This window comes from Rhinopithecus bieti, unplaced genomic scaffold (assembly GCF_001698545.2).
Source record: "Rhinopithecus bieti isolate Rb0 unplaced genomic scaffold, ASM169854v2 scaffold_2915, whole genome shotgun sequence".
Classification (NCBI taxonomy): domain Eukaryota; kingdom Metazoa; phylum Chordata; class Mammalia; order Primates; family Cercopithecidae; genus Rhinopithecus; species Rhinopithecus bieti.
Window position 1 is genome coordinate 571,185 of NW_016803881.1, and position 10,783 is coordinate 581,967.

Here is a 10,783-nt window from a genome sequence, read left to right on the forward strand (position 1 = left end):
AAAAAAAAAAAAAAAAAAAATCAGATTGTTGAGCTTCAAACCTTCCTGAGGGCTGGGAGGAGCCAAAAATGTGCATTTTAAACAAGCATTCCAAGTAATTTTTTTTTTTTTTTTGCATCCAGAAGTTTGTGAACCACTGGTATGATGAGGATATGTGTATCCTGGGCTACCCGAAGATATATACAAAAGTTAGATTTCATATAGTCTATTTGTCTAAGAAAATAAATGAAAAGCAAGCCAAAGGAGTTGACATCTTTATTTCTTTCCTCAAAGAGATTTTAGCAATTACCAAACAAGAACCGTATCTCCTCTTTCTGTGGAGTGAGAACAGGAAGGGAAAAAATGGCATCAACAGATGGGTTGTCAATTAGTGAGGGATGAGGCCAGCAATCGCCCCTTCAAAATACATTTTCTTCTTAGATGTAAATTCTGCAGTGCAAGACGAGGCACTGGGACATGGGTTGTCGCTTACTTTTTTTTTTTTTAAGATAGTTTTGCTCTGTCACCCAGGCTGGAGTGCAGTGGCATGATCTCAGCTCACTGCAGAATCCACCTACCAGGTTCAAGCAATTATCCTGCTCCAGCCTTCTGAGTAGCTGGTATTACAGGCACGTGCCACTACGCCCGGCTAATTTTCTATTTTAGTACAGACAGGGTTTTGCCATGTTGGACGTGGTGATCTACCCGCCTCAGCCTCCCAAAGTTCTTGGATTACAGGTGTGAGTCACCGTGCCCAGACATGTCTTTTTTTTTTTTTTTTTTTTGAGATGGAGTTTCGCTCTTGTTGCCCAGGCTGAAGTGCAACGGCACAATCTTGGCTTACCTCAACTTCCGCCTCCTGGGTTCAAATGATTCTCCCGTCTCAACCTCCCGAGTAACTGGAATTGCAGGCATGCGCCACCATGCCCAGCTAATTTTTTGTATTTTTAGTAGAGACGGGGTTTCTCCCCATTGGTCAGGCTGGTCTCGAACTCCCAACCTCAGGTGATCTGCCTGCCTGGGCCTCCCAAGGTGCTGGGATTACATACATGAGCCACCGCACCCAGCCTCGATTCTCAATAGGGCCAAATAATCCTTTCCCTCCAAAATATAAAACCAGGACGAGAAAAATGTGAGTTCTCTCACCTATTCCCACTACCTTCCCCCTTCAGAGGCCAAGTTTGGCTGGATGTGATGATCCCTGCTGCTCTCTGCTGCTCCTCACCCATCCCCACTGACCCAACAGAAGGTGGCGCTACTAACATTATGACTCCTCTGACACCTGCTACCTGTCGATTAGCAGGAACATGTTTACCCCTCTGCTCTTGAAATCAAATGTCATTTTTCTGATTACATAGAGGCTGAGAATCTTTTTCAGGAAGTCTAATAGGAAAGTGACTTTTAAAACTGAAATATCTTGACTACATGGGGTAAATGTTTCTTCATCCTCATTCACTCATTCTTGTTTCTCTCATATATACACATACTTGTTTCTTCTTAGAAAGAGGTAAATGGCCTTGGAAACTATGCCCCTGGCTAGAAGATGATAATCATGCTGACAACTCCATTAAATCAATCCACAGAATGTGTACGCAAGGACACTGAAGCCACTACTCATTTGTTCAGCCAAAGTTGTCAACCTGGCGACTGGCACAAAGCCCCGAGTCTTCCCTGCAATTCCTGAATTCAGAGGCATCATGCAGGCATTAACCCATATTTATCTTGAGGCCTGCCAAAGATGAATGCAAGTAGATGGGTGGCAGAGGTGAGATTTTCAGTCAGTGGGTTTTCTGGTTAAGAACAGGTGGGCGAGAGTTTGGGCTCCTCTTCTTTCATAGGTAAAAAGAACCGACAGGTTTTTACAAGATTTATGTCACTATCTAAAATGATTCATTCTCCAAGGCATGAAATAGTTCTTGCTTTATAAAAATAGTACTGCGATTAAAAAAAAAGCACTTCTGCCAAAGGAACCATGTTCCAACACTGCAAACAAGGTGTTCTGCTTAAACAGAACAAGATACACCACCCCCATCCATCCCTTCCTTCCCTGTTCCCCTCCCAACTTGAGCCGTGTAATTCGCACCAGTGTTCTGGGTGGTAGGGATACAGCCACCTAAGGCAAGGAGCCCTGGGAGGTGGGTGGGCTTGCATGGTTAAGCACACCAGAACTGAAGCGCAAAGGGTCAGCTGTCTTCATCTAGAATATCTGGATGTTCCTTCCAGAAAGCATCCCCAATGATATCGCAGTGCAAGGGCACTGGCTTCGTCCTGGTCCGGGTCACTGCCATCTTTCTTCCTTCCATTTCTGTTGGCAGCTTAATTTCTTTTGTCATCACTTCATTCACCTACAGGTAAAAATAAAGTAGTGACATTGTTAACTCAGGAGTGGGTTTGGGAGAGAAAAGATGTGGGGATAGTTAACTTTTTATCTTCATATACTTCTGACTGCCAGATTTGAGATATATATAGATATAAATATGTGTATATATATGCGCATATATGTGTGTGTATACACATATACATATAATCTCAGTATGCATGAAGTGCTTTATAATTAAAAATAGTCTTAAAAAGGTTATGTTACCCGAGCATGGTGGCTCACGCCTGTAATCTCAGCACTTTGGGAGGCTGAGGCATGCAGATCATTTGAGGTCAGGAGTTCAAGATGAGCCTGGCCAACATGGTGAAACCTTGCCTCTACTAAAAATACAAAAATTAGCCAGAAATCACTTGAACCCAGGAGGCGAAAGTTGTAGTGAGCCGAGATGGCACCACCATACTCCGGCCTGAGCAACAGAGCAAGACTCTGTCTAAAAAAAAAAAAAAAGTTATACTATAGTGAGGTGATCTTAGGAACAAAGAAAGGATTCCATGTTCCTCATTAGCAATAACTATAGAATTAAAGGTGTTTCTTACCTTCCACCTGCATTAAGAGGTATCCAAGTCTGTACCAAAGAACAAATGTTTTGAAAAACTCAAAGAGCTGGAGTTGCCAGTGGAATGACTAGCTCTCAAGGTACTCCTTGGTACTTGAAAACATTCATTTCAGGAAAAAAAAAACAAAAAAAAAAACAAAAAACTTCACATGGAAGGAAATAAATTTAGAGAAATCATTATGCCTAACAGCTGGTACAGAGAGAAAATATTGGTAAAATTAAGGATATAGGTAAATGTACAGACTTATTACAGAATATTAAGTATGAATGTCAAAGAAATATCATGACATTTATGAAAACAACAAACTCTCATATACATCGTCTCTTAGTGCCTCATATTGTACTTGTCGTGGGATGGAGAGACCATTTAATGGTATTATCCAGTGTGAAAGCATTTTTTAAGTATTTTATGAATGTACAAATCCTCATACCTGTACTGTATCCTTTTAAAAGGATTTTATTGGATACAGGGAAAGCTTACAACACAGAAAAATAAAGGCACTAATTCTAAAATTCTGTAATTCTACTTATGTATGGGAGATTTTGGACCACTACTGACAAAATGTAATTAAAAATAAGAATCTATGGCCTCTCCTCTTGGAAAGGATCTGGTTTGCGTTAGCAACTGGAGTCACATCAGCATACAGGCAGCAAAGAGGGCACGGCTTGGAATGGGCACAGGCTCTCTTTTTTCCTGACTTCCATTTTTCTTTGAACATAACAGCATTACCTTCTGCCATATCAACACAGTCCCTTTCCTATACATCAGCGGCTCATTATTATAGTTGATGTTGAATTCAGAAAACAAAATCTCATTCTTGTCTGCTGCAAGAGTTCCCTGAGGAAATAAAAAGAGATATTAAAAGCTCTGCCTGTCTTCTTTCTCCCCTAATGCTACTATCCATTAGACCCACAACCTAAACTTCCACAATCAAGAAGTGGAAGGATTTTATCAAACATCTTATAGTTACTAGTGAATTTTCATCTTAAGGGCAATTATGATCTTATTTAGATAAAATTCTCTCCTATACCAAACACTGGCTTCACAAGTCAAGACTGAAAGGGAGTGGGGGGAAGTGATACTGAGTACATATTATGTATTTGGGCCAGTAAAACTTAGAAAGGTTATATAAATTGCCCAAGGTTAAAAGGTTGTCCTTATTCTTCTACAAAGAATCAAAATCTGAACTTAACTCTTCCAAACCTGGATATACGTACCAGTATGCCTTTTTTTTGAGACAAAGTCTCGCTCTGTCACCCAGGCTGGAGTGCAGTGGCACAATCTCAGCTCACTGCAACCTCCACCTCCCAGGTTCAAGCGATTCTCATGCCTCAGCCTCCTGAGTCGATGGATTACAGGCGTGTGCCACCATACCCGGCTAATTTTTGTAGAGAAGCAGTCTCACTACATTGGCAAGGCTGGTCTCGAACTCCTGACATCAGGTGATCTGCCCACCTTGGCCTCCTCAAAGTGCTGGGATTACAGGCGTGAACCACCATGCCAGGCCCCAGTATTCCTATTATTGTTATATAAAAATCTCTTATCATTACTATTATTAAAAATGACAACCGTTTACTGAGCAATTATAATGTACCAGGCATTGTATTAGTAACTGTTACAGCTGGGCACAGTGGCATGCACCTGTAATCCCAGCTACTTGGGAGGCTGAGGTGGGAGGACTGCTGGAGCCCAGGAGTTCAAGACCAGCCTGGGGAAAATAGCGAGAACCCATCTCAAAAAATAAATAAATAGATAAAATAAAATACATATAAAAGATCTGTTACAACACATTACCTCATTTCACAGTCATCCTACAAGTAGCACTGTTATAACAAAAACCAGTATTTATTAAGCACTTACAAGGTGCTTCATACTATCCTGTTTTACATGCATCATGCCATTTAATTCTCACCATAAACCTGCAAGGTAGAAACTACTATTTTCTACATTTTACCTATAAAGAACTGAGGCAGAGGATAAAATTACACAGAAGCATGATATGAGTAGTTGTCATGACATTTATGAAAGTAACAAACTCAGCACAAACTCTTCCCATACACAGAGGTCATAAACCCAAGAAACTACAGGTGCCCAGCAGGGAAAACTGCAATGAGGGAAGAGGCCTGGTGGGACTGACAAAAAGTCAGTGCTGGCCGGGTGTGGTGGCTCACACCTGTAATCCCAGCAATCTGGGAGGCCCAGGCAGGCAGATCACTTGAGGTCAGGAGTTTGAGACCAGCCTGGCCAACATGGTGAAACCCTGTCTCTACTAAAAATACAAAAATTAGCTGGCTGTGGTGGCGTGCACCTGTAATCCCAGCTACTCGGGAGGCTGAGGCACGAGAACCATTTGAGCACAGGAGGCAGAGGTTGCAGTGAGCTGAGATCACACCACTGTACTCCAGCCTGGGCAACAGAGTAAAACTGTGTCTCCAAAAAAAAAAAAAAGTCGGTTCTGAAGACGGCAGTCATACAGTCATACAAGGCTCCAGGCAAGTGTTAGACGGGGGAATGCAGAGCCAGTGTCGTCAATTCCATTTCCAACAAGAACATAAAGGCTCAGGGAGAAGCAGTAATTCATCCAGGATTACAGATCAAGCAGGCAGCAGAACTGCTCCTATTATGATTTTTATATCCTTTCAAAACAAAGCTGTAAAGGGATCTTAAAAAAAAAAGAAAAAGCGTAAAGTTAACATAAAAAAAGTTATGGGAGAGCCTACAGCGAACTGTCCCCAGTTAAGTATTAATGTAGTTAGATCTTTATACCTGTAATCTTCCTTGGGCTTGTACTGGTGTTAGTCCAGATTGTTGTATAAGTGCCCAGAAAACTGTATTATAAAGATTATTGATGTGACCTGTGAGGAGAACAAAATAGTAACGTTTATATGCATAAAATATTTATTCAATATTCATTCTTCAAGGAATACTAAAGCCCTGACCCTCTCCTCTTTCAAAGTAAAGAGATCTCAGAGACATTTACTGACTTGCCCGAAGTCCTACGCAGGGAACATGGAGGGAAGGAGCAGGAGGAAAAAAACTTCATCCCTAACAACAGTTTTATTTGGTCATTTTAGATATACATTATACAAATCTGTTAACTTGTGTGTTAATCCTAGGAATACTTTAGAAGTTATTTGATTTATATTATTCCAATCTCTTTTCCAGTTATTTTGGAAAAATCAAACTAGAACAAGCAAGTAAAAGTCTCACAAACATCATCACAGTCACCATAAGGCAAGGGTCACAATTCAAATACCCACTGAGGCTGGCATGAACATAAATGTGTAAAGCAGTGGGTGACCCCAGAGGAACAACAGGGAATGGCAGAGACTATGGCACACTAGCATTTGTGTGTGCGTGTGCGTGTGTGTGTAAAGGTAGCGGCCACTGCACAGGCTCTGTCCAGTACTAAGAATGCAGATCCAGTATTGCCACATCTGATTTTTTTAAAAAATAGAGGTAAGGCGGCCGGGTGTGGTGGCTTGTGCCTATAATCCCAGCACTTTGGGAGGCCAAGGCGGGTGGATCACCTGAGGTCAGGAGTTCAAGACCAGCCTGACCAACATGGAGAAACCCCATTTCTACTAAAAAATACAAAATTAGCTGGGCATTGTGGCACATACCTGTAATCCCAGCTACTCAGGAGGCTGAGGCAGAAGAATCCTATGAACCCAGGAGGTGGAGGTTGCAGTGAGCCGAGATCGCACCACTGCACTCCAGCCTGGGCAACAAGAGCGAAACTCTGTCTTAAAAAAAAAAAAAAAAAATAGAGATAACAAGTTTTTACATAAAATTTAATTTTTCAAATACTTTAATTGAAAAAATACATACCGCATTCTATACAAAGTATGTCAAAACAAAGTATATGTGAGCCAATCCTGTATGAGATCAACACCTGTACGGCATGGAATTGGTGGTTTAACTACACGTTTATTTGGTGCCACTCACAATCTGCTTGTCGCCAGCTGAGGTAGTCCTTTAAGGTCTGGTTGCTGGGATACACCACGACTCTTCCATCAAAGCCTGGGGGATACAGAAGGGGCTGGTCCTCAAAGTAATCCCGCCAATAAAACACATAGCTGGAGGCAAACTGGGAGGCCACATGAGTCATGAACTTACTTGAAAATGTAACGCACATTGGGTGGAACAAGAAAAAGAAAAATACATGGAATTAATTCAACACCCTGAGAAGACCTGTGGGTACCACAGAGAGATAACACAAACTGCCCAGAAAGCCAGGAGATAAAATGCATTTGGCTAAGAAACACCATTTCAATACCTTGGTTTTGTGTTTTGTTTTGTTTTTTTTCTTTTTTTGGGACAGAGTCTTGCTCTGTTGCCTGGGCTGGAGTGCAATGGTGCCATCTTGGCTCACTGCAACCTCCACCTCCTGGGTTCAAGTGATTCTACTGCCTCAGACTCCTGAGTAGCTGGGATTACAGGCGCAGGCCACTACGCCCAGCTAATTTTTGTATTTTTAGTAGAGATGGGGTTTCACCACGTTGGCCAAGCTGGTCTCAAACTTCTGACCTCAAGTCATCTGCCTGCCTCGGCCTCCCAAAGTGCAGGGATTACAGGCGTGAGTCATCACACCCGGCCAGTTACATATTTTAAATGCAGCCTGTCTCTCCTTCCAGTTCTATTCAGTAATCTACTGATACTAAATTTTTCCCTATAGGATGTGATATGAATTTATGATTCAAGAGGTCTTTTTTATTTTTATTTTATTTTTTAAAAGATGGAATCTCTCCGTCCCCCAGGCTGGGGTGCATTGGCACAATCATAGCACACTGCTGCCTCAAATTCCTTGGCTCAAGGGAACCTTCTGCCTTAACCTCCTGAGTAGCTGGGAATATAAGCACATGCCACTGAGCCTGGCTAATTTTTAAATTTTTTTGTAGAGATGAGGTCTCACCATCTTGCCCAGGCTGTCTCAACCTTCTGGGCTCAAGTAATCCTCTCCCTCGCCCTCTCAAAGTGTTCGGATTACAGGTGTGAACTACCATGCCTGACCTGTTTGTATTTACAGTCATGGAAGGAGGGAAACCATTGTTGTAAAAAAAATGCCAATTCAGGCTGGGGATGGTGGCTCACGTTTGTAATGCTAGCACTTCAAGAGGCCAAGGCAGGAGAATTGCTTGAGGCCAGGAGTTTGAGACCAGCCTGGGCAACACAGAGAGATCCCACCTCTATTAAAAAAAGAAAGAAAAACCAATTCATTGTATGATTTATTTCCCATATAGTGTTTCAAAATACTGCCAAATCAAATATCAGATTTATCTATTTTATAATGAGATCCCCCTTAAGGAACAGTGTAATGCAATGCATGTAGAGACTATCACTGGCTAAAGCCAACCTATGAATTGTGAATATTACATTCTTATGGTCTCTGTTTCTAATCTTAATGTTCAATGCCAAGTCAGTCTAGAAACTAATCTTATGGGGCATGTGGGGGAAGAATCAGATAAAGAGTCACACAGAATGCTCGGCTATCAGATGGAAGTACAACAATCTAAACAGGAAATATATATGCACTCTGCAGTTACAAATACTGCAGACATCATCTGTAGCCTGTAAGTCTGCGATTAAGATAAACAAAACCAAATGCTGGTAGGAAATATTCTGAAGAAAGGAGGAAGGTCATGGAATTACCTGGCTCTTCTTTTAAACCAATTGGTTTTCCGCTTGAACACAAAGCTGTACTCATCACTCTGTCCATATGCAATCACAATATCCTCTAGTTCTTCCATCACAGTCTGGGCACATTTGGTCATCAGGTGGAGAGCACGGCTGTCATTAGGTTTTGCAAAGTTGTGCTTCTCAGCAAACCTTCGTAGGGGGAAAAGAAAAGGGAAGAAAGCATGGATGGAAGCGTGTCATTAACAACAAGCTCTGTTGCTAGATAACAGAGGCTGTTTGGAGGAAGATAATGTTAACAGCACTGTGAACCCAAATGCTCAACTAGCCACAACCTGATCCATTTCCTTAAAAACTTAGTTTTTTTCCTGCCCTGAAATTGAGAAAAACAGACATAAATGCTAAGCCTCAACTCTCCTTTCTATGAAATGGGAATAAAAGAATATTTACCTCATTGAGTTGTCCTGAAGATTAGGGGGAAGATAAAAGCAATCATACCTAGCTCCTAGTAATTGCTCAATAAATGTTAGTTATAATGATCATTAATAATGCAGCCCTTTTTAAAAATTAAATTCCCATCTTTCTGTTATATTTCTTTCTCCCCCTCCCTCTTCTTCTGAGACAGGGTCTTGCTCTGTCACCCAAGCTGGAGTGCAATGGTCCGATCACCGCTCACTGCAGCCTTGACCTCCCAGGCTCAAGCAATCCTCCCACCTCAGCCTCCCGAGTAGCTGGGACTATAGGTGTGCACCACTGCACCCGGCAAATTATAATTTTTTTTTCTTTTTCTTTCTTTCTCTCTTGCTTTTTTCTCTCTCTCTGTTTTTGTAGTGGCGGAGTTTCAGAAACAACAACAACAACAAAAACCTGGTCTTCAACTCCTGGCCTTTAGTGATCCTCCTGCCTTCAGCGCCCAGCCTTCTCTTTTTTTCTGACTCTCTGTTGAAAATAGTCCATGTGGCCTGTTACTGATAATGAAGCACAGACATAAGTATTGCCCACAAGCAAGGCTTACACAGACTTCTGAACAGTCAACATTCAAAGATATCTAACAGAAGGCTAGGCGATTGGCTTAAGAGCTTAAATACCGTGCATGAGAGTGACTTTTAACAACATGTCCTTGCTAACAGGTCTCTGTTCACTTAACACGGGCACTCCAAGCCAGATCCTCATCAGGGGGGCACGTCGCCCATTCATTAAGCTAACAGCCAGCGTTCAAGCACTGTCCTAGCCAACACGCAGGGCGGGGCGATGCTCCATGCTGCGCACTCATTGGCTACCGCGTTACCCCGGTAACCGTGGCTGGGGCGGCCGGGAGGATTTGGAAGAGTAGAAGCCGGATTTCCCAGAAGCGCTGGCGCACCGCGACGCCCCGGGCCGGGCCGAGCTCGCTCACCGATGGAAATTTCTGCCGTCCAGCCGCACTACCACCCAGCAGTGGGCCAGGCAGGTGTCGTCAGCCTCGAAGTCCCTCACGTACTCGAACTTGCTTTTTGCCATGGTGGCCCCCAGTCTCAGGCACCGTCTCAGAGTGATGGAAGTGGTGGCCAAGTAATCGTGAACCTTAATTTTACAGGCTGCCCACATTCTCCACGCGGAAGGGAAAGAGCCAGATAGCCCCGCCCCGGAAGTGTTATCTTCGCGGCCGCTCTAGCCGTAAGGCGGTCATAGTCTCTCTCGCCTCTCCCTGTAGTTCTTAACCTCCCCGGGGAAGAGGATGGAGGTTTAGGTTCCTCCTTTAGCACTTCCCACGCCTGCTTCTTCCTCCTCCCGTCCTGCGGCAAATCATTTTCACGAGGTTTTTAAAAATTATTTTTTATCTGCTGGTCTTGACTCACTAGCGAAAGCAATCAGTGTCCCCGTTAGTGCCCAGATCAAAATCATACCCCTACCTAAGAAAAAAAAAAAGTTCTTTTTCTGACGTTTGAAGGTGTAGCTGTGATATATCCCCTTTTATTAGTGGCATTTATTAACTCGTTCTAGAAAATCTGGAATACACCAAAAGTACAGTTAAGAAAATTAACACTTTGTTTCTCCATCTTCCCCCTCAAAGCATTGTGGATGATTCCTTTCAGTCTTTTTTCTTTTTGTGTATGTAGGTTTACATACGAAATGCACAAGATTGGAATTATTCGCCTATACAATGTTTATATATTTTCCACTCAGCTTGAGCATTTGCCAATAGCAATTATTCCAAAGTGTGATTTTTAAAAGAAAAATGAACTCAATA

The 10,783-nt window shown here is 42.5% G+C and overlaps 1 protein-coding gene across 5 annotated transcripts; it reads right to left on the minus strand.

The window, feature by feature from the left end:
- Positions 1-240: 240 nt before the first annotated feature.
- Positions 241-10,262, minus strand: THG1L (tRNA-histidine guanylyltransferase 1 like). 5 transcript variants are annotated; one of them, XM_017856707.1, is made up of 6 exons: positions 9,950-10,192; positions 8,569-8,745; positions 6,865-6,939; positions 5,683-5,771; positions 3,646-3,753; positions 241-2,324 (listed from the first exon to the last, which is right to left on the minus strand). In XM_017856707.1, the coding sequence occupies exons 2-6, from the start codon at positions 8,633-8,635 to the stop codon at positions 2,163-2,165; spliced, it is 501 nt and encodes a 166-aa protein (XP_017712196.1). In that variant the 5' UTR covers positions 8,636-8,745; positions 9,950-10,192; the 3' UTR covers positions 241-2,162. The 5 variants fall into 5 exon arrangements, with proteins under 5 accessions (XP_017712196.1, XP_017712176.1, XP_017712167.1 ...); XM_017856687.1 differs by lacking the exon at positions 9,950-10,192 and adding an exon at positions 9,004-9,076 and having other exon boundaries at positions 6,865-7,034; XM_017856678.1 differs by having other exon boundaries at positions 1,678-2,324; positions 6,865-7,034; positions 9,950-10,262.
- Positions 10,263-10,783: the final 521 nt, after the last annotated feature.

What these genes read in the sequence shown, in the direction of transcription:
- THG1L (XM_017856678.1), bottom strand. Translation starts at nt 10,140, where the DNA reads ATGTGGGCAGCCTGTAAAATTAAGGTTCACGATTACTTGGCCACCACT. An exon ending in CAGCTGGCGACAAGCAGATT is followed by an intron (nt 5,772 to 6,864) that starts GTGAGTGGCACC and finishes TTCTCCTCACAG; the next exon opens with GTCACATCAATAATCTTTAT. An exon ending in AAGCCCAAGGAAGATTACAG is followed by an intron (nt 3,754 to 5,682) that starts GTATAAAGATCT and finishes TTATTTCCTCAG; the next exon opens with GGAACTCTTGCAGCAGACAA.